The sequence below is a fragment of the Chrysemys picta genome, chromosome 18, assembly GCF_011386835.1.
Source record: "Chrysemys picta bellii isolate R12L10 chromosome 18, ASM1138683v2, whole genome shotgun sequence".
NCBI classification, from domain to species: domain Eukaryota; kingdom Metazoa; phylum Chordata; order Testudines; family Emydidae; genus Chrysemys; species Chrysemys picta.
In genome coordinates this window covers 15,078,285-15,100,016 of record NC_088808.1, presented here as the reverse complement: position 1 = coordinate 15,100,016, position 21,732 = coordinate 15,078,285, and the positions used below count along the sequence as shown (strand labels likewise).

The 21,732-nt window shown below is 57.8% G+C and overlaps 1 protein-coding gene across 5 annotated transcripts in view; it reads right to left on the bottom strand.

Moving 5' to 3' along the window:
- HMCN2 (hemicentin 2) overlaps window positions 1–21,732 on the bottom strand; it is a 115,789-nt gene that overhangs the window by 48,531 nt on the left and 45,526 nt on the right. For all 5 annotated transcript variants that reach the window (XR_010593729.1, XM_024106075.3, XM_024106076.3 and 2 more), the window contains exons 24-42: window positions 19,826–20,098; window positions 19,057–19,140; window positions 16,206–16,397; window positions 14,977–15,107; window positions 14,665–14,812; window positions 13,061–13,187; window positions 12,146–12,300; window positions 10,477–10,755; window positions 9,698–9,979; window positions 9,084–9,192; window positions 8,176–8,345; window positions 6,653–6,807; window positions 5,915–6,011; window positions 5,245–5,340; window positions 4,056–4,232; window positions 3,109–3,263; window positions 2,611–2,734; window positions 1,678–1,853; window positions 1,122–1,218 (exon numbers count right to left, since the gene is read on the bottom strand). Coding sequence is in view for 4 of the 5 variants with exons in the window: in XM_024106075.3 (XP_023961843.2) it covers window positions 1,122–1,218; window positions 1,678–1,853; window positions 2,611–2,734; window positions 3,109–3,263; window positions 4,056–4,232; window positions 5,245–5,340; window positions 5,915–6,011; window positions 6,653–6,807; window positions 8,176–8,345; window positions 9,084–9,192; window positions 9,698–9,979; window positions 10,477–10,755; window positions 12,146–12,300; window positions 13,061–13,187; window positions 14,665–14,812; window positions 14,977–15,107; window positions 16,206–16,397; window positions 19,057–19,140; window positions 19,826–20,098 (3,027 nt within the window). In the remaining variant the exon portion in view is untranslated. The remainder of the gene's footprint in view (window positions 1–1,121; window positions 1,219–1,677; window positions 1,854–2,610; window positions 2,735–3,108; window positions 3,264–4,055; window positions 4,233–5,244; window positions 5,341–5,914; window positions 6,012–6,652; window positions 6,808–8,175; window positions 8,346–9,083; window positions 9,193–9,697; window positions 9,980–10,476; window positions 10,756–12,145; window positions 12,301–13,060; window positions 13,188–14,664; window positions 14,813–14,976; window positions 15,108–16,205; window positions 16,398–19,056; window positions 19,141–19,825; window positions 20,099–21,732) is intronic.

Sequence of the window (21,732 nt, the reverse complement as noted above, 5' to 3'; positions counted from 1 at the left end):
TTAAAGAACATTCAGACTGGCCAGCCACACTATTATAGACAGGGCAGGCAGCATTGCCTAGCACTAAGGTAGCCTGACACTTCCCATTATAAGACCCTGTTTTCAGTTGCTTAAAACTTTGCCAAACTTCAACCATTTGGGCTGAAATTTTCCATGCCAGGTGTTTGCCCCCAGCTGATTATTATTAATCATTATTACTACTGGTAATTTTAGCCAAAATGGCTTAGCTGTCCACAAAGCTATGGAAAAATGTTGCACAGCCAGCCTTAATTCTGGCATTTCCTAATGTTTGAGTGCTTGACTTTGCAATTGTAGTAAGATTCTTTCAGCGTAGTTTGGTGCGTGTGAAATATCTATTTTAGGTAGTAATAACGGACCACAGACATCTAAAATAAAAAAAAAAGCAACTCAACCATGTGTCAGTGAGATAATCCAGCTTCAGAAAGGTTAGTGTAAGGTTATGCATGGAAATGCGTTTGAGGAACTGCACATGAGGACTGTGGAGGGCTGTATTTTGGGAGAGGATGTGCCCGTGTGTAAGAGAAGGATTTTATCATTGCCAGGGCAGATCCCAAAGGGATGCAGTCTCCTTGCGGAGCGAGGGCACCCAGACTGACAGGACACTGGAATGGTTTTACACAAGGTTTCACCGGCCATTAGGTGGAAAATCGGGATCATTCCCCACCTTTGGGAACGGTGCGTGTGTGTATTACGGACTGAACTGCCTTCATGGGATGGACATAATCTAATAAAGTGGATCCATGATGCATACACTCCCCTAATAGCATTCAGGCTGGGACAGCTGGAGTGGGGAGAGACAAAGGTATTTCTCCTTCTCAACAAGTTCTGAGAGACAAATTTACAGGTGTGGGGCCTGAATTTCAGGGGAGCTGAGCACCCACGGCTCCTACTTATGATAAAAAGAGCTGCCTGCAGCCTCTAAAAATCCAACCCAGTTGCCGCTATTTTCCTGGCCCTGTAAGAGGTGGCTGTATTATGCCGTGTGGTTACGATGGAGGAACTCGCACAGAGAGTGACATTAGGACATGGGGCGAGGGAATATTCACACCCCTCCAGGGGATCTTTGTCCCCCTCCCATGTTTGGCCAACACTTGGCTTACCCCAGACATTGAGGTTGTAGTGCGTCTCCGCCCGGCCCAAGCGGCTCGACACCTCACACGTGTATCTCCCTGCATCTCGTGCCTGAGCGTGCTCTATCTGTCAAAGCAAGCAGAGCCGGGGTGGGATCGAGAGAAGGGCAAGCAGAGCGCCACTCGCCCAGTTTCACTACCAGAAACGCACGCCCAGCCCGGCAGCAGAGCCAAAGTCCGCTCGCAGCCCAGGTCCATTGTCCAGGTTGCTCCTGGCAAAAAGCCCCTCTGTTCTGGTGCAGACCTGCAGGCATTCAAGCTGGGCCCAGCGGAATCAAGGGACAAGGAAAGTGCTGAGTCAGCACAAAGACTCTCACGCCTGAGGAACCCAGCCTGGGCGAGACGGGGGTAGGCCCATTTCTCCATGACTCCGAGCCACACATCTCACGGGAAGTGGGATTCCCTGCCAAGGCCAGGCAGGGGAGAGCCAACAAGCCATAACCAGGCGTACAGGGGACAGACACATTTACTGCAGAGCCAAGTTCTCCACATCCCCTCCTGACTCAGCATCAGCCAGAACAGTCACCTGGAGAACGGCCCCGTCCGCAGAGAGTCGGGCTCGGGGGTCCTGCGGGAGAGGGCGCCCGTCCTTCAGCCAGCGGAGTACGGGAGAGGGGGCCGTGTGGTGCTGGCATTCCAGGGTCACAGACCGATTGAATATGACTGAGATATTTAGTTCCTCACCAAGGACATTTGGGGGCACTGAAAGGAAACAACCCTGGGGTAAGATCAAAGGGAAATGGCTGCTTCCTGAGGCCAACACGCAGGAGCAGGGCTACTGACCGAACACACCGGTAGATTCCGAACCTCCACTCCCGCCTCCTTCCCATACCCTGGTCTGTAACGCGGAAAGGCCAGTGCTTAATTAGTAATGAAAGAACTGCCTGGGCTCAAGCAATTTTTTTAACTTTCATAACTGATGCGGCAAATCCAGAGGCGCTGGGGCTAGGAACGGCCAAGCCCAGAGGTGCCAGGGCTAGGAACGGCCTGGCCCAGAGGTGCCGGGGCTAGGGACTGCCAGGCCCAGAGGCGCCGGGGCTAGGAACTGCCAGGCCCAGAGGCGCGGGGCTAGGAACTGCCAAGCCCAGAGGCGCCGGGGCTAGGAACGGCCCGGCCCAGAGGTGCCGGGGCTAGGAACTGCCAAGCCCAGAGGCGCCGGGGCTCAGCCCTGGCACAGATTAAGCCCTGGGAAAAGCCCCTGTGCAGGGCTGAGGACCAGCCTGTGACAGTCCCTGAGAGGCGGGTGGCCCTGCAGTCACCAGACATGGGCTTTGACGAGAACTTATATTTACAGGGCTTTAGCGAACAGCCAGGTTGGCTCCCCTCATCCGCGTAAGCTGCAGAGCAGCAGCTGCTCTAGCAAACACGGGAGTCACTAGGAGGTGAGGTGGGGGGGGGGAGGATTGGGGTCTGAGGCAGATTCCTCAGCCTGGGGGGGATCGCAGAGGCCTGTACTTACCTTGCACCCGCAGCACAGCATCCCACCGATCCTCTCCCACGGCACTGATGGCCACACAGGAGTACGTCCCCGCGTCCGAGAGGTGTGCGCTGGCCAGGGAGAGGACGCGTCCCCCAGACAGGATCTGCACCGTCCCCAGAAACCAACCAAAAAGGGATCAGTGAGCAGAGGGGGGCTTCCAACCTGCTGCTCAGCCCCCTGCCTCCCCACACACCGGGATGGGGAACCGCAGAGCTGCGCAAGCCGGGAGCTTGCACTAGGCCTGTCCTCACCAGCTGGCACCCAGGCCCTGGCGAGAGAACTCCATTTCCCCCACCATCAGCTCCCAAGTTTCAGCACCGGGGAGGGATGGGAGCAGCAGGGGAGGCAGCCCCGAGGCCCTTTGCCCAGCCCTGCTAGAGCAGGAAATTCCAACAGACTGATGTGCTGGGTGGCAGGGGCCTCTGAGCACAGCCCTGGTGCCAGGATGGTGGTTCTAAGCTAGCCGTCCACACTGACCTGTGGTCCCCCGGGCACCGTGCTGGAAACAGGATTGCCGTCTTTCAGCCACACCAGCGTGGGGGCAGGGATCCCTGCAGCCTCACACGTCAGCTCCACCTGCTCGCTCAGCAACGCAGTGACAAGGCTGGGGCCGGAGGTGATTTGGGGAGGCACTGGGGAGGCCAAAGGCACATGCTGGGCATCACAGAAACACCACGACATGAGCAAGGGCAAAGGAAAGGTGGGGTGGGCAGAACCACCCAGAACAACGTGGTTTGTTGGTATGACCCTTTCCACCGGGACTTCCCAGTGGGGGGAACAAGATACCATGACTGGTACTGGGCTGGGGGAGACAACACTGCAGGAGGGGGAGAAAGGGGAGGCTTCGGCCCTGAAGGGGGAGGTGTTCAGCATCCGGGCTGGAGCAAGGGCAAGCCAGGAGAGGCTGGATTGTGCTTCCTCCAGAGTGAAAGCCTCCTAGCGGAGCGAGAGCCACGGAGGATCTCAGGCCAAAGTCTCCAGCAGGAGCTCAAAGGCTTTGAATGAGCTGGGGGTTCTGTGGGACCCGGTGAGGTGACAGGCCCTGCTCCAGGGTCATGTGGCGAGACTGCCGTGCCTTACATTAGTAGGCATTAGATGTTCCTGGAGTGTTACGTGGGGTTACCTGAAGTCACTGGGTAGTGCAAGGCATTCTGGGACGTCACACGGTCATTGCTGGGATGGACACGGGGGGTGAGGGGGGTTAATCACATGGCCTAGAACCGCCGAGCTCTGAATTGCCCAGCACTCTAGACAAACCCTCCTGCTTCTGCTCTGACCCCAGTTCTGTTCACTGAGATTTTGTTACATGGGTAAAGGAATGTGCCACTGCGTGCCAGGGAGGGACGGTGGGCATGGACCAGGGAGACCCCAAGACCAGAGCCACAGAGGCCGCTGGTGCCTTCCCTGCCCACCGGATAACTCACCAGTCACCTGCAGGCTGTAATGGAGTTCGCTGCTGCCCGCCACACTGGATGCCACGCAGCGATAGCTCCCCGCGTCCGAGACCTGAGCCTGCTCGATCTGCAGGCGCCTCCCATCACCTGACAGGACAAGGTCTGGACTGGCCGAGAGAAGCCGGGGCCCCTTGTACCAGGACACGTCTGAGAAGGGAAGCAGGAGGACATGGGCTGAGTTAGTGGCCCTGCCACCTTCACCACCCCATGGACCTGCCTTGTCTGGGGTTTAAACCCTTTGCCACCTCTGTTACGTTGGCTTTATATGCCCCATTATATTCTTTATATTTGTTTTACTAATACAACAGCAACAAAAAGTTGCACGTGGGCACATGCTGGAAGAGCTGCTGCCTCTCTAGTAGGAAGGCGTCTGTGATAACCAGGGCTGTGAAAGCCAATCTGGGCTGCCCATCTGCAGGATTCTCTGACTCCTGGTCTTTTCTCACATCTGTCTGAAGCGAGGGGTTTGCATTTGATTCTGGGGGGCTTGGCAGTCTGGCTGCAGCGCCATCAGCCTTGAGGCAGGCAAGCCCCGAAGGGAGGGTGGTCGCATAAGTCAGGCACTGCGCTGGGACGTGGCAGTCCCCAGCTCTGGCACAGACCCCTCTGTGTGGCCTCGGGGAAATCACCTAGGCTGCGATAGTCAAAGGCGCGCCCGAGAGAGCGAAACACTCAAATCCACTGTAAATCACTGTAACTCCCTTTGACTCCTTTGAAAATCCAGCCTTGATCTCTCTGTGCCTCAGTTCCCCACACCAATCCTTTGTCTGTCTTGCCCATTTTCACAGCAGGGACCCCAGGTGCGCTGGGGTATGGGCAGTACCCTACTACAAACAATAAAATGGAGCCCCTTTAGCGGATGGTGACTGCGGTGGGCTCTGAAGTAGAACCACAACAGGGAGGAGGAGTCCCATGCGACCAGTCTAGAGCCAAGCAGAGAGGGCTGAGATGGGGGGGGGGGAAGCAGGCCAGGCAAATGAACGAACGCTGGAAAGAAGACGAGCCAGAAGGAGCGGAGTTAGGGTGACCAGACAGCAAATGTGAAAGATCAGTACAGGAGGTGGGGGGTAATAGGAGCTTATATAAGAAAAAGACCCAAAAATCAGGACTGTCCCTATAAAATCGGGACATCTGGTCACCCTAAGCGGAGTTGCCTTACTCGGAGTGGGCATTCCAGAGGCCAGGCACTCAAAGGATGCTGGGAAGTTCTCAGGGACGGTCTGGTTCACCTCTCCGGGTTCAATGTTCGGAGGCACTGCAAAGAAACATCACGTCAGGACGGGGGCTCTGCGCAGCCCCACGCGGGCGTCGCCAGACACTGCACGGGGAGGTGGGAGGTTGGGAGGGTGAGATTTTAGGCACACCACTGTGCCTGGACAGACCAAGGGGCTGGGAGTCAGGCCTCTTGGGTTCCATAACCAGCTCTAGGAGGGAATGCCATCTAGTGGTTAGAGCCAGGGGCTGGTAGTCCCAGGACTCCTGGGTTCTACAACCAACTCTGCCACTTATTGGACAGATCACTGTGACTTTTGTGAAAAGAGAGGTAACCCCATCCCCCTCACCAGGGCCCTAGCAGGGTTAATGATTATTGGTAACACACAGAGGTTGCAGGAGGGAAGGGGGGTATATAAACAGCAAACATTGCGATGGCTGAGTTGATTTCATTGAAGAAAGAGAGAGGATGGGGAAGGGGAAGAGACTGATCCGGTTTGGTTTGTCCTCAGGCCCGGGGGCGGCCCTTTAGGCAGTTGTAGCTCAGCCTGCCACCACCAGGACGGAGCCAGTGGCTGGAACGCTGGGCGCAGCCCGTCCTGTCTTTGGCTCCTCACCCAGCACCTTCAGCCTCACGTCTCGCCTCCCTTTCCCTGCAGGGTTCGTGGCCACACACGAGTAAACGCCTTCGTCCACCACGTCCACCTTCTCGATCTACGGGGAGGACAGGAGGGATTCATGCCACACAAACACACTGTCTGCGAGCGCGGTCACACCCTGCAAACAGAACAGCCCAGAGGGCAGCAATTCCGGGCCACAGCTGTTCAGCCGTCTTTCCTTCCCCCGCAGCCCTGACAGCATGGCCAGGGCACCTCCAATCGAACCCAGCGCTCCCTGCTGTGCCAGCCCTGAGCTCCCCCACAGCTCTGCTATTGCACCTCCAGCCCGACTTCACCCCCCTGCTAGTCCATCTCTCGGAGACAGACCTGGCATCTGCCCAACACGCACTAGGCTGAGAGCACAGCTGTCCTAAGCCCAGTTTGGTGCCAGATCCCCAGAGGTAACAGGACACTACAGAGTATGCAAAGCAATTGGTACAGCCCCCATTAGAAACAGCTCCTGTTCGCTTAACCCAGGAAATACCCTCAGGGCTTGTTAAAATGTCGCACTAGTGTAATGAGCAGCACACCCACACCCCAACAAGAGTGAACAGCAGCGCACCAGCTTCGCCCAGCACACCATCACAGCAACAGCCCTTCCGCTCACACACACACACACACCACAACATGCCTATTTTGGACTCTCGCTCACATCCGCCCCCCTGCCCCCCCCGGCCGCAGCTGCACCCACCCTACCCGCAGAAGGCTGCCTGTTCCCTGCAGAACAATTCCATCCTTCCACCAGCTGAGGCTGGGCACGGGGATGCCGGTGGCCAGGCACTGAACAGCCACCGAGTGACGAAAGGCAACGCTGAGCTCCTCTCCGCCCACAATACGGACCGACGGGCGCTCTGGCAAGAGAAGGGGGAGAGGGGGATGTGGCGCCGCGTGGGCACATACCAATCACACCCAGGGGGAGGTGTGTGTGCAGAGATGTGGTGTTAGTGCAAGGGTGGGCAAACTTTTTGGCCTGAAGGCCACATCTTGGCATGGAAATTGTATGGAGGGCCAGCTGGGTCAGGGGATTGGGGTGCACAGGGGAAGATGAGGGCTCCAGCTGGGGGTGCAGACTCTGGGGTGGGGGTGGGGCTGGGGATGAGGGGTTTGAGGTGCAGGAGGGTGCTCCGGGCTGGGATGGAGGGGTTTGGAGGGCAGGAAGGGGCTCTCTGCTGGGGCAGGGGATTGGGGCGCATGGGGGGGGGGTGGTGAGGCTCCGGCTGGGGGTGCAGACTCCGGGGTGGGGCTGAGGTTGAGGGCTTTGGGGTGCAGGAGGGTGCTCCGGGCTGAGATCAAAGGGTTTGGAGGGCAATCAGGGCTGGGGCAGGGGGTTGGGGCATGGGGGGGGGGCGCTCAGGGGTGCAAGATCTGGCAGCGCTTACCTGAAGCGGCTCCTGGAAACTGTGGTCCATCCCCCCTCCGGAGGCGGGGCCACACTGCGCTGCGCGCTGCCCCGTCTGCAGGCACCACCCCCACAGCTCCCATTGGCTGCTGTTCCCGGCCAATGGGAGCTGCAGAGCTGGCGCTTGGGGTGGAGGCAGCGTGTGCCCCCTTGCTGCTCCTGCTTCCAGGAGCCGCGTGGAACTGCTGCACACGTGGAGCAGAGCAAGGCAAGTCCCCGACCCCGCTCGGAGCACCGGAGCAGGGAAAGCTCCCAACCCTGCTCCCCGGCGGGAGCTCGAGGGCCAGATTTAAAGGTCCAACGAGCCGGATGCGGCCCACGGGCCATAGTTTGCCCACCCCTGTGTTAGTGGGTCTGTCATAGCCCTCCTTCAGCCATTTGAACCTTTGCCTGCAGTCTCCTTCATATGTGAGGACAGACCCGATGGGACCCACCAGATCCCCCTGCCTTTATCCTGGTGATTGTCCCTGCCACCCTCCACCTCCTGGGGGCGGTGACTGAAGCAGTACTGATCCATGGCCTCCTGGGGGGCAGGTGATAACGCCACCCCAGTCCTCCAGCAGGAGACGCTGGTGCACTCAGTGACCTGCCCACGGGCACAATTTGTCTAGAGCCGACCAGTGCCACCTCCTTCAGGAGCTAGGGCAGGAGCCAAGGTCATTGCTGAACTGGTGACCCTGGAGATGCAGCACTCCAAGGAGGCTGGCTGAGACCTTGCTTCCCAGCAAGATGCTCCCATCTCTTTCCCAGCACCAAGCCTGGGACGTGCTTCTCCGACAGGCGAGTTGGGACAGTCGCTATTAAAGACCGTCCTGCTCACCTTGCACTGACACCCGCACCTCTGCTCTGGCTCCGCCCGCCTCGCTGCCGGCTTCACAGGCATAGAGCCCTCCATCATGGGGCCTCACACGGGGAATCCAAAGCATTCTTCCGTCCTCCGGCATCACCACCCCGTCCAGCTCTTCGATTGGCTGGCCGTTCTTCAGCCACCTGGGGCAGACCGAATGACAGGTGAGTTCTTACCAGATGAAGAACAGCGGCTCCCCCACCCGCCACCTAGAAGGGGGCCTGACGCCCACCAGGCAAGGCAATCAACAGAGGAACAGGGAGCTGAAGTGGCATCGGGGGGTGGGATCATGGAGCAGCTGGCGGAGTTTGCTACAGGTGAAGCAGCCTCACATCCCCTAGGATATTTCAGCGTAGAGCCTTGCAGGGCAAAATGCCGGCTGCTGTGCCCAGGAAAGAGGGAATTACTGGGGGAGAGGAGGGTGAATCAGCACAACACCCCTCGTTATTCAGTTTCCCCAGCTGGCAGATGACTGGTGTATTCAGCACAATTCCTGCCACCCAGGTGGATGGCGCGACGGTAGAACTGCCATGGGGTCGTGGTGCGAGCAGGAGCAAGTTTATACCCCAAACTAGAGAGGAGTGGGGCAGTGGATGGGGAGGGGAGCCACTGAATAGAAGGAAAATTCCAGGGGTAACGGCTCAGAGCTTTTGCTCCTCCCTCCCCCGTAGGGCATTCCCACCAGCTCCCCAATGCTATTAACCACAAAGGGACACTCCCAAATATGGCGAGCGAATGCCGCGCATCCTGCATTCCTTTGAGAGCCCTGGGGCCACTCAGTCTGCTCTACAGCCCAGCGCTCAAAGAGTGAAGAAGCCGCAGGAAGACCCGTGCCAGGCCCCAGGAAGGGGTTTCCTTGCGCCCTCCATCTCTGTACTCACTGGACCCTGGGGGCAGGGAAGCCTCTGGCATGGCAGGGAAGCCTCAGGGAGTCATTCACAATTGCTATCACATGACCTTCCCCCTCGCCAATCATCAGCTGAGGCGGAGCTGATTGGAATAAGAAAGCACAAAAGAAAAGTCAGCAGAAAGTAACAGGAGACCTGCTCACCCTCAGCCCAGACTGGGACCCTGACATAGGGGAACATGTATCCCCAGGGATCCGGGAGCAACTCGGGGGCCCGGAGGGCACAGTCAGCATCTCCGGGGATCTGGGAGTAGCCGGGGGGCCTGGAGGGCACAGTCAGCATCTCCGGGGATCTGGGAGTGGCCGGGGGGCCTGGAGGGCACAGTCAGCATCCCCTGGGATCTGGGACCAGCCGCAGTGAAACACATGACAAAATTCAAACCCAAAATGGCAAACCCATTAAAAGCTCTTCTGTGCAGCCCTTCCCCGTGCCCTGCCCAGGGTGGCTACCAGGCAGTGCACGTTGCCCCTGGCCTTGGCCCTATCACGGTATAGCAGGTCACCGCCCCCTAAGAACGCAGTGCAGCTTCCCTAGCCCTGTAGCCAATGCAGCATCACTGACATCCCTCCCAGTGCCCAGCGGCTTACCCTGAACAACCACCAAATACTGGATTGCTCTCTCCCCTGCCGGGCTGCTGGCTAAGCAGGTGTAGGTCCCCCCTGAGCCTTCCGAGACACTCTCAATCCTCAGCATCGTGCCACCTCCTAGGATCTGCGTCCCATTGCTTTCGGCCAGCGGGAGGCCGTCTTTGAGCCAGGAGAAGGCAGGCGGGGGCTGGCCGCTGGCTGAGCACTCCAAGGCCAACAGCTGGCCCACCACTGCTTCCACCGTCCGGCCTCCTTGGCTGTCACCTTCAATATCGGGTGGCACTGCAGGGGCAGGGAAGACATTAGCACCGGGTACGTGGAATAGGGACATGCTGGTAATGTCTGGGCCGGTGGGGATGATCCAGGAAGGGTGGGACTCTGCGCTGGCAAAGCAGAGGCACCGGATGGGCCTGAGACCACGCACCAGACAGCTCAGCTCAAGCCCTGCCCGAGGGGGTCTGAGAGATCGATGAGGGGAGAGGCCCAGGGAGACAGCAGCACACGTATCACTGCAGGACTCGGGGTGAGCTGTAGGTGGAGCCGGTGAGCACGACGGGAGAGGCACCTGCCGCTCCCCTTGGCCATGGCAGCGAGCCCCAGGAACCATCGGCCTCCGACTGACAGAACCCTGGCCCTTCCAGCCAGTGCTGCCTACTGGCCAGCCGGGCGCACTTGCCGTACAGCCCACGCTGCTGGGGAGAATGAGCGTCACGTCACCCTCCCCCTCACACCTCTCCGAGCACGTCAGACAGGTGGCCGTGCGGCTCGGGACGCCTTACCATACACCTCCAGCCTCACAGCCTTCTCTGCCACCCCTGCAACGTTGGTGGCCCGGCAGGTGTAGAGCCCTGCGTCAGACAGCTGGGCCCGGCTCAGCTGAAGGCTCCTCCCGCCCTCGGCGTAGGCTGCCCGGGCGCTGGAGACGATGGGCCGCTTGTCTTTGAACCAGGTGATGCTGGGAGCCGGCGAGCCCCGAGCCTCACACTGCAGCCCGACGGGGCGGTTGAACAGGCCCACGACTTGCAGCCTTTCGCTGGACCCCAGGATAGTGGGTGGAGCTGCAAATGCAAATGAATGTGGAGAGTGAAACGGGGGGGGGGGAATTAATACCCCACCAGGCGGCTGCACTGCAGGGGCTGGGCAGAGGAGGTTCCGCAGCTCCTGGGGCAGAGCGGTCCACAAGGGCAGGGAAGGCGCTGTTACACGGAAACCGTGGCACGTTCACACCTGGTCCTTTCAGGGTAGTCTATGCCAAGCAACTCCTAGAGAGGTAACGCCGGTCTGATGAAAGAAGGACTCTTACCAGCTGGAAGGGGGTAGGGCAGCATGTCAAGGAAGCTCACACACAGCTCGGTTGGACCAATGGGCCACTGCATTCTGCCTCCAACAGTGGCCTGGGTACTCAAACCCCTATGTACTCCGTGGTAATGCCTGACGCTAGAGCAGGTGAGCCCCCGTAACACACATGGCAGGAGAGGGCTCCTTTCTGGCCCCGGAAGCAGTTAGGGAAGGATGGAGGCTCAGGGATTGAGGGTTGGTGGTGAGGAAACGGGAGTAAAGGAGACTTATGTTAAGGACTGTGCATTGGCATGGTGCAGCTGTCACCCACTGGGAAACACCACAGAGGCTTCTCGCGCACCCCGAACGTACAGATCAGCACACAGATGGAGAGCAATGAGCATCTGCAGACAACAGGCGCATGGCCCACTGCCACCACCATTAGACAGCCCGAAGGGGCAACGCATAACTGGATCGTCAATTACTTTAAGTAGACTTGGCCTCAAGGGCCATGGAGGAAGAGATTGGGGGATATAATCTCTCTCTGGGTGCATCTACACTGCAGTTTGGGGCAAGCCTCCCAGCCCGGGTAGACAGACTGGGCAAGCGGGACTCGAGCTAGTGCAGGGGTGGGCAAACTTCCGGCCCATTAGACGTTTTTATCCGGTCCTCAAGCTCCCTGGTACGGCCACCTTGGTGTCACTGCCGGTAGGGCCCCTGGGAGTCCCCGGTACCACCCCTGTGGAGCTCCTCTCCCACTGCGCTACACCCCATAAGTCCTTGGTAACATCCTTTATAGAGCCCCCCATGCTACACCCCATAGAGTCCCCCAACATCCCCAGGCATTTATGGCCCGCCATACAATCTCCGTACCCAGATGCGGCCCTCAGGCCAAAAAGTTGGCCCACTCCTAAGCTAGCGCACCAAAACCACCTCAGCTCAGACCCTGGGGGTCGGGAGGGCTTGAGAGCCCCAGCTGCCACCTGAGCCGCCATGTCCACACTGCTACTTTTAGCGCACTGGCTCGAGCCCATCTCTCCGGTCTGGGAGGCTCACTCCAAGCTGCAGTGTAGACGTACCTATTGTCACCCTCACACTACTTCCGTTTGCGGTTCTAAGAGCAGGTCACAGAGGAAATTTCCAAGAGGAAATTCCACTTTGGGAACTTACTGTAAACGTGCAGTTGGAAAGTCTTGGCTTGCTGGCCAGCCTGGTTGAAGGCCAGGCACTGGTACTTCCCTTGGTCCCTCAGCTGGCTGGCCTGGATCCTCAACACCTGTCTCTGCTCCAAGAGCTGGATCTGGGAGTCCATCGGGGCAAGAGGCCTGAGGATACAGAAGACTCAGAACAAGGCATAAGACCACAGCCAGAGGGCAGAGCCTGCTGCATTTAGGGCAACGGGAATCCTGGGAGGTTTTATCCTTGTTTAGTAAATGCGGTGCCGGTGAAAGGCGCTGGATAGACTGCCCTGGAGACCCAGACCCTCTGTTTGCCCACAGAAATGGGGCAGCCGTTGCAAAAACTCCCCCACGTCCGACTCCACCCTGACGTACCCCTCACAAGTTCCCAGGGGGTGTCTGATCACAAGGCTCTGGGGATGAGATTAACTCCAGAGCACGGCAGCTCCCAGGGCAGAGCCCTCGCACCTTGAAGCTGCACCATCACCGTGTGCTGCAGCGACGCCACGGCAGAGCTATTCCCTGGCGGGAGAGCCAGCCTGGCCTGCAGGACGGCACGCAGCTTGCACGGATCCCATCGTGACGGGCCTGTGAGCTGGAGGAACCCTCCTCGGGGAGGAGAGGTGAGAGCTCTGTCCTTGGCCTCCGTGCTGAGACTGCCAAGGAGGGTCTCAGCGATGGACATTCTGAGGAAGTGGCTGGAAAGGGCACTGGGTTTCCGAAAGCACTTTCTCTGCTCCTGGAGCCCATTCTCTACCTGCATGTATTGTGGGGTCCCTAGGGCCTGCCCCGGCTTACTCCCCGTTAAACCCAAGCCTTCTGCAGCCTCCAGCCGACCCGAGCTGGCCGCGTCCCCGGGCACCAGGGAGCCCCGGCCAGTGACTTGCAACAGCCGCTGTGCACTTACTGTCCATCCTTCATCCACTCCACCTGGGGAGGCGGCACGCCCGTGGTCCGACACGCCAGCTCCACCTCAGAGCCCGCCAGCACGGACACCTCGTGGGGCGACCCCAAGCCGTACACCACGGGTGAGACTAGGGGAGGAAAGGAAGGAGGAGATCCTGGGAGAGCCAAAATGACAATGGCCGAGGATATGGGCGGTGAGGGAATGACCTGGGGGCAGGGAGGGATGGTTTGATTGTTGCTCTGTAAGGGGATTAACAGCTTTATTACAATTTATAAGGTGCATTCAAGATGCATGTCGGTTTCACTGTCCTCCTCCCATTCACCTTCCACATGCAGTCCAGAGAGAGGAAGGAGAACAACCAGGCCCTGGCATCCTACGGGGGCAGGGGCGGGGTTAGCAAAATAAAGGCAGGTGACAGTGGAAAACTGCTGCACTTCCTTACTGCAGTGCAGCCACTCCCAGGCTTCTCAGGAGGGGGCGGCTCAGCAGAGCTTCTCCCCTTCAACTCCTCATTCATTCAACACCCTCTCTCACTGAGAAAGTCAATCAGGAAGTGTCGTTTACTCCTTCTCATAACACAAGAACTGGGGGCCACCGTATGAAATCAATAGGCAGCAGGTTTAAAGCAAACAAAAGGAAGTACTTCTTCACACAACGCACAGTCAACCTGTGGAACTCCTTGCCAGAGGATGTTGTGAAGGCCAAGACTATAACAGGGTTCAAAAAAGAACTAGATAAATTAATGGAGGATAGGTCCATCCATGGCTATTAGCCGGGATGGGCAGGGTTGGTGTCCCTAGGCTCTGTTTGCCAGAAGCTGGGAATGAGCGACAGGGGATGGATCATTTGATGATTACCTGTTCTGTTCATTCTCCCGGGGCACCTGGCATTGGCCACTGTCGGAAGACAGGACACTGGGCTAGATGGACCTTTGGTCTGATCCAGTCTGGCCATTCTTATGTTCTTATGAACATTACACACCTGGCCAAACTCAGCCCTGGTGTAAGAGGGTGCAACTCTCAGGAAGTCAATGGAGTTGCACTTGCTTACTCCAAGCTCTGAATTCAACCCCGTGGATTCAACCGGTGGCCTGCACCCCTGTTGGCTTTGGGGAGGTGGAGGATTAGTGGCTGCCAAGGAAGTTAAGCCCTGCACCCCTGTTGGCTTTGGGGAGGTGAAGGATTAGTGGCTGCCAAGGAAGTTAAGCCCTGCACCCCTGTTGGCTTTGGGGAGGTGAAGGATTAGTGGCTGCCAAGGAAGTTAAGCCCTGCACCCCTGTTGGCTTTGGGGAGGTGGAGGATTAGTGGCTGCCAAGGAAGTTAAGCCCTGCACCCCTGTTGGCTTTGGGGAGGTGGAGGATTAGTGGCTGCCAAGGAAGTTAAGCCCTGCACCCCTGTTGGCTTTGGGGAGGTAAAGGATTAGTGGCTGCCAAGGAAGTTAAGTCCTTCCCCTGACGGACTGTCAGCAGGCTGGCTGGTTAGCCCTGGTGGAAGGGCTGGGACACTGGGATTAGTGTCTCTCCCATCAGTCCCTAAACAGATTTCGCTGGCATGACCAGGAATACTTTTGCCTTAGACAGAAGGAGGCTAAGACCCGTGACTCACCTAGAACAAGGACATGGAACTGTCTTTGCACCTCACCAACCCTGTTCACAGCTTTGCAGGTGTAGGACCCCGCATCCTCCTTCCGCACCTTGTGGACCCTGATGGACTGGGCTCCACTGAGGAAACGGAGGCTGCCACTCTCCGTGAGCTGTGGGGAAATAGCTAGAATTAGAACAAGGTGGGAAGCACCGTACCCACGGCTACCCAGCTCCAGATCAGAGTCCCTGACTTCTGCTGCCATTCTCCAATCAAGGGACAGCAGCACCCTCTGACGCCGAAGGTGTCCACTAGCCCTCTTCTGCTGCAACTTACCAACTGCCCATCCTTGTACCAGGTGACTGTAGGGGCTGGGATGCCAGAAACATCACAATCCAGAGCCAGGGGCTGGCCGGCCAGGATGGAGACGTTCCTCCTGGGGCCGTCACCTCTCAGCTCAGGGGGTGCTATGAAAGGAGAGGAACAGCCACGTCGGGAGAGGAACAAGCAGAGGAACGCAGAGCTGACTCACAGGGCTAGCGCACGCCTTTCAGATGAACACACACCAAGCAAACCTGGACATATCTGGCCACTCAATGGCTGTATCGACAGAAACTAGGCATGCACAGACCAACCTGTCCATCAGCCCAGGGGCCCACCTGCCTCTCCAGCACAGTGGGCGAGGGCTTGTCCACACGTTCCTTGTATGTCCGGGAACGGACTCTCCAGGTGGCGAAAGACGGGTCTGTGCCTATGAGAAAGCTGCCTGCAGCCAGCTAGCAAAGAGGGCGAAGTGACCTTGGCTGGAACACGAGGGCATCCGAAGTGCCTGGGGAGCTGGCTAAAAGTTCCTTGCCACATTTTGGCAACTGGACAGGACAGACTGATGGGACTGGGGAGAGACTCTTTGCTGACCCACATCCTATCCTGCTGAGCTGCGCATGCCCAGAAAGCAGGTCGTGGGGGAGCTCAGTGGCTGAGCAGTCCAATGTGGTGAGAACCTGTAGGAGTCAGTGAGACCTTCCCAGTTAGGAGACTGGTTTGTTTCTGTATCTCCCAGCTCTGGAGCCTTGCTCGCGTCCTCCCTTCTCACCTGTAGGAGCAGGAGGAGCTCTCCACAAGCCCCTTTTAGCCCCAGCATTGTGGGCTCACGGCTGAGGCTTTAAAATCAAGCCCGAAGCTTCCCAATTCATTTGTCCTTGACACCCCTCTGCCTCTCCTCCTGTCCCTCCACATGGCACAGGGGTGGGAGGCAAGAGGCCTTCTCTAGGGAATTGACCCCAATGTTCCCTAGGACGCCAGGAGATCAGAAAAATTAGGACTTTCCCCCAGCATCCCTCCCCACATACGGCCCCACCAGTTCAGCTCCAGACAGCCGACCAGAGTCCAGGCTCTGCTCCCAGGTTCAGTGACAGCTCTCACGGGGGAGATTGCCCTTGCTGGCAACAGAGAGCGCAGACCAGGACTGGGTATGCAGCCCAATCTGCTGCTCCCAAGCACTGGACAACTCCCCTCCCCAACCTCCCAGCACTGGGATCTGCTCCATCCACACGGCCCCCACTTACCGTAAACCACGAGCTTGGTTCTCCTCTGCACAGAGCCCGCCTCGTTGGTCGCCAGGCACGTGTACTCTCCGCTGTCGCTGGGCAACACAGAGCCAATCACCAAAGAGCCCTCGTCCAGCACCGAGGCGCCCGGTAAGCTGCCCAGGAGCTCGGCAGAGTTCTTTAGCCAGAGGATGGCCGGCTTCGGCATGCCTGTGGATCAGCCAGACAGCTGCAGCTCTCTCTAGGCAAGAGCGACTCGCGCAGATGCCCCGTTTCACCCCCACTCCTTGATGCCCCCGTCGCAGCCCCACACCCCAACATTCAGGGAAGTAGAAGCTGCAGGGTGGGTACCACCTGTTAGAGGAATAGGTGCTGCCTGCAAAATTTAGATTTCAATGCACACCCCTAGAACATAGGGCGATGCTCAGATCAAGGGGTCTAGTCAGAGTCCTATCTCGGGCGGCAGCTAGCTCCTGGATGGGGCTACCCTGCCTGCCGTACTCTGCTCAAGGCCAGTTCCCGAGTGCCTGTCTGGTGGCCTCTTTCAGCGCTGCCTTTGGTGGCCGGCCCACCCCACATGTTAAATGCGTCGCACACGGAGAAGTTGCTCCCAGAGCCCTGTCGGAATGGTGGTCTCAAATCCATGTCGGTGTGCAGCATGCTGATAGCCACACGGAGGCGCTCCAGGTACAGCGTTACTTCCCGGCTCCGTCCCTCCTCTGCGGTGCCAGGCTCGGCTAAGGGGAAATTAACAGAACCAAGCTCCCCGGGGAAAAGTCAGCCAGGGCCTGCATCCCCTCACGCCCACCCCACCCAGAGTGCATTGACTGACATGCCGCCCCCAGGGCGGTCCCTGGCCATGCGGTGATGACTGTACCCTGGGCTGATTGAGGCTAGAGGCACCGTTATCACCCAGTTACAAGCAAGGCCGCCCAGAGGATTCAGGGGACCTGGGGGCAAAGCAATTTCGGGGGCCCCTTCCATAAAAAAAAGTTGCAATATTATAGAATACTATATTCTCGTGGGGGCCCCTCTGGGGCCAGGGGCCTGGGGCAAATTGTCCTGGTTACAAGAGACACCCCCCGCCCCTCGACTTACAAGGGATGTTGCACAATCTCACTGCATGGACCACATCTTCCTAGCAAGAGCGATTCGTAGCACCTCCCCTCCCATGCAGCACGGTACCGTCCCCCCAATGCAGAGCTACCCAGCAGGCACCAAGGCTGGTTCCTTTCCAGCTGCTCCTACAGGATGTTCTGGGCAAGAAAGAGCCCAGACTCCTATAGAAGCCACTGGAGACGAGGGAAAGGAGCCGGTACCATGTGACCTGCCAGCGCTCCACCACCCACCCCCACATGTGCCACGGACACCAGGCAGGGCGCGGCTGTTGTACCGCAATGTCTGCTCCTTCCTGCTCTCTGATTGGCTACTATAAATCCTGTCTGCTCTGACTGGCGACTTCTCGGCCATCTCCAGCTAAGGCTGCCCGGTGGGTGAGTTAGGGGCAGCGCCAGGCCTGGCGTGAACGTCTGGATTCCCAGCTCACTCCTGAGCCAGAAGGAGAGATGGAAGACAAGGAGCAAGGATGGAAGGAGTAAAAGAAAGAAAAGCCAGGGCAATTTCTGCCCGTCTTCCTATATGTTCCCTGAGGCTGCCCCATCTGTGACAAACACCCACTGAGCTGCATCCAAGACACTGCGCATCCCGGAAGATCAGGGCACTGCCCCCTCCGCTCCCACTCCAGATGCCAGGACGCTGTAGCTACTGCAGGAGTTCTCATCTGAGATCCCAGGCGCACTGAGACCCCGAATGGCTGCAGGTTATTCATGCTTTCCAGGGAGCGGGTGGAGAAAACCGACTCAGGGCAGATCTGGAAAGAGCTAGCTGCGGAGAAGGCAGGGCAGGATGCGGGTGCAGTGAGAATAAACCTGCTGCTTACGTTTCCCTGGGTACTCCCGGCTGTGGAACTGACCCGGCTCTATTGACCTGCGGCCTCCATCTTTGAGCTCAGGGAATAGAGTTGAGGACCAGGCAAAGCTGTGCCATGAAGAACCCGCATGAACTTCAACGCAAGCCATTCAGGCACCTCGCCCTCCCCTGGCGTGCCCTCATACTGAGTCAGGCCCTGACTCTCTAAGCGCGGGGAGGGGCATCTTCCACGGACAGCCAGCACCCAGGAGGGCCCTGAGCAACCAGGAGCTGATTCACTGATTAAGGGAGTCAGACTCCTTGGAACAGCTGAGGTCAGAGGCCACGTAGGCTGGCGGGTAAAGGGCACAGGAGTGGCACTCCGGAGACCTGGGCTCTATTCCCAGCTCTGCCACTGACCTGCTGGGTGAACGTGGGCAACTCGCCCAGATCCATCTGTAAATGGGGATCACGATACCTCCCCACCTTTGAGCTCAGAAGAGTCACCTGACCGTCTGCAATGCCCAGAGAGCGGGCCCTGGGCCTGTCGCCCTGGTAGGGTTGGGTTTCCAGGACGGTGGGGATTGCTGAGAATGACTAAGGGGCTGCACCTTGGAGAACATGGCTACACCCCAAATATGGACCTGGTGACCGCCAGTTCAGAATGGAAGTCCCTCCTGGTCCCCGTTAACATCACACACACCAGGCAGGGAACTGAAACACAGGGAAAGGGCTGTGGGTAGAGAATTGTACTGTGGGTAAATATTTTTCACATAAGGAAACTGAGGCACAATGAGGGGAGGTGATTTGCCCAAAGCTTCCCAGGAACTCAGTAGCAGAGTCAGGATTAGAACCCAGATCTCTTGATTCCCAGGCCAGCGCTCTAACCACTAGTCAATGATGCCTCTCTGATGCTAGATACCCCCCCACACCCTCCCAGCTCAAGGAGTTGGTCTTTTACCTTTGGCGGGGCAGGGCAGGGTGACGTTCTCATGGAGCACTCGTTCTAGCAGGACATCTGCACTGTCATCCAGGTAGGGTGGCTCTGGAGGGAACAGAAGTTGCACCGATGGTTCATTTGGTCCCGTTTGTGACTCTCCAGCCTAATCCCCTAGGGGAGAGTTTGGCCCCCGATGTCTTGTCCCCTTTGGAGACTCATCTCGGGGAAAGAGGAGCAGAGGTATGAACTAATGGATGTTAGTCACGTTGGAACGAGCTAGAACGGGAACCAGGATCAAGGCAGGATCCTTGGGACACCTGGTTCTGGAGGGGGCTCCAAGGACGCCCCCACCCTGCTGGGCTGAGACAGGCGCTCTGCTCACTCTGTCACAGAAGATGGTACGGCACAAAGACCTGCTGGTGGCATGTGGTAGCATCGGACCTTCCACCCACGTTGCAACGGAGAGGAAGGGAACCTTGGAATTTGGAAGGACCTAGGCCCCATTTAACCTTAATCTCACTTCACTCTCCTCCCTGGCCAGGCCCTGCACCTTTAACCCCAAGCTGCAGATTGTTCCTGAGTAACTTCCTGGCCAGGGCGGCTGTCGGTCCTGCTCTGTGCCCGATCCAGAGAACACGCGTCTGTTACAGCCCCAGCCATAGCAACTCCTTCCCTTAACTGTGGCGGTCCCCCGTTCATGCCTTACCGTTGGCCATGACGGCAGCCATCACCTCAGGGAGCCCCGTGAAAGAGAAAGAGCCGCGTCATGCCCCCGGGATTCAGCACTCACCCAGCACCTCCACCACGAACTCAATGGTGTCTTCTCCAGCGCTGCTGGCTGCAATACACCGGTACCGCCCCGAATCGGAGACCCGCACATCCAGGACGTTGATCGTCCCATCGGGCCCCTCCAGGAAATCCTGGTCGCCCACCCTCAGTGGGCTGCCGTCCTTGGACCATCTGAGCTTGGGGACTGGATCGCCATGAGCCACGCACGGCAGGTCCAGCGTGTGACCCACTAGCACCTTCAGGACCTTGGGGCCCGGCTGAACTCGAGGAGGTACTGAAATAAAGAGAACGTACAGGAAGGACAGCGGCATAAATGGCGCTTGGAATCTCCTCTGAGCCAAAGATCTCAGACTCCGGGGGCAGGACATTAGTGTCATTAGCCCCATTGTACAGAGGGTGAAACTGAGGCAGGGAGAGGTAAAGTGACATGCCCAAGGTCTCTTGGGGATTCAGTAGCAAAGCCAGGGATAGAACCCAGGAGTCCTGAGCCCTTGTTCTCTCCTCTGACCATTACTACACTGTTCTGTCATGAGAAGAGGGGTCACAGCCCAGTGCCCGCTTCGTGGCAGCCCTAGCTGTGTATTTTTCGTTCCATACGGGACTGCTTGATAGAGCTTCAGAGTTGACATTCTGGGCAAAATTAGCTCCCTTTTGAGCAAACCTTTTGCCATGAAGACACAGCCATTCCAGACTGGGGACATGTACTGGAGTGGGGAGAGAGAATGTGGATTTGCTCTCTCACCATGACAAAGGCATCTACTGTGCTGAAACAGAGAGGGCAGGGCTTCCCTGCCTTAATCGTTGGGTCTAATGGCCCCCAAGGACGTTACTCCATGAAAAGTGGGGCCCTGGCCAGGTGAACAGTTACGGCTGGCTTTACAGGCAATGGACGAGATCAGCACATGGACATGGACATGGACTCAGGCGGCCTCACCACTTTGTGAGAGACACCAGCCAACGAAACAGTTATTCCAGGGGTAAAGTATGGTTTACTAGTGAGAGGGAGAACCAGCCGACCAGGGTTCTAGTCTCGCTGTGGGACTTTGGGCAAGAGCTGTTAACTGTTGCATGCCTCAGTTTCCCCCTTTGTAAAATGTGGGGTTTCCAGGGACCCACTTCACAATGGGATGGCAGGGCTCCATCCATCCATGTTCACAAAGCTCTTGGAGATGGTGGGAAATTATTCCTAGAACCCGCTCAGAGCAGTACATCCTCCTGCACTAGATCCCTGCAGCCCAGCGGCCACAGACCACATCTAGCGTTGCATCTGCCCATCGGAACCACCTCTCCTTTACAAACACAGCCACGCCATCGGCTCGGCCCGGTCCATGCCACTGCAGCAGTGTGGATCACCTGTCCCTAGTCGAGATGTGCTGCTGTTTGGCTGAACATGCAGAGCGTTTACCCACATTCACAAACCATTCAGCCTCGAGCTATTTTTAAAGCAGACAGTAACACAGGGCACCTCGCCTGCATTAAACCCAGCTCTAACCAGCCCCTCACTGAAACGGATGAACAGTCCGTAGAAACCCAAGTCAGAGCTACACCTCCTCTGCTGGAAGCATCTTGGACTGCTCTCCCAGAGCAAGCGGACAAGGGGACCCTCCATCAAACTACAGGAGGGCTTCACGCCTTCACAGGGCATGTGGTGCCAACTCCCATCTTGTCTGGCAGAGCAGGAGAGCTATCCATCAGCCCCATGTAGGTGAGGTAGGTTCAAACCATGGGCACTGTTGGGGGGAGCCCTGTTTATGGACTCTGATCAGGCCAAGGGAAGAGAAAGAAATCTGATGACCATGTTGAAATGAACACATAAATCCAGCCAGGACACTGCTGGAACAGCAGATGTCAGCTCCTTAATGACTTTAGCGTCTCCTGCATTTCTAACTCAGTAGCACGGTCATCCCT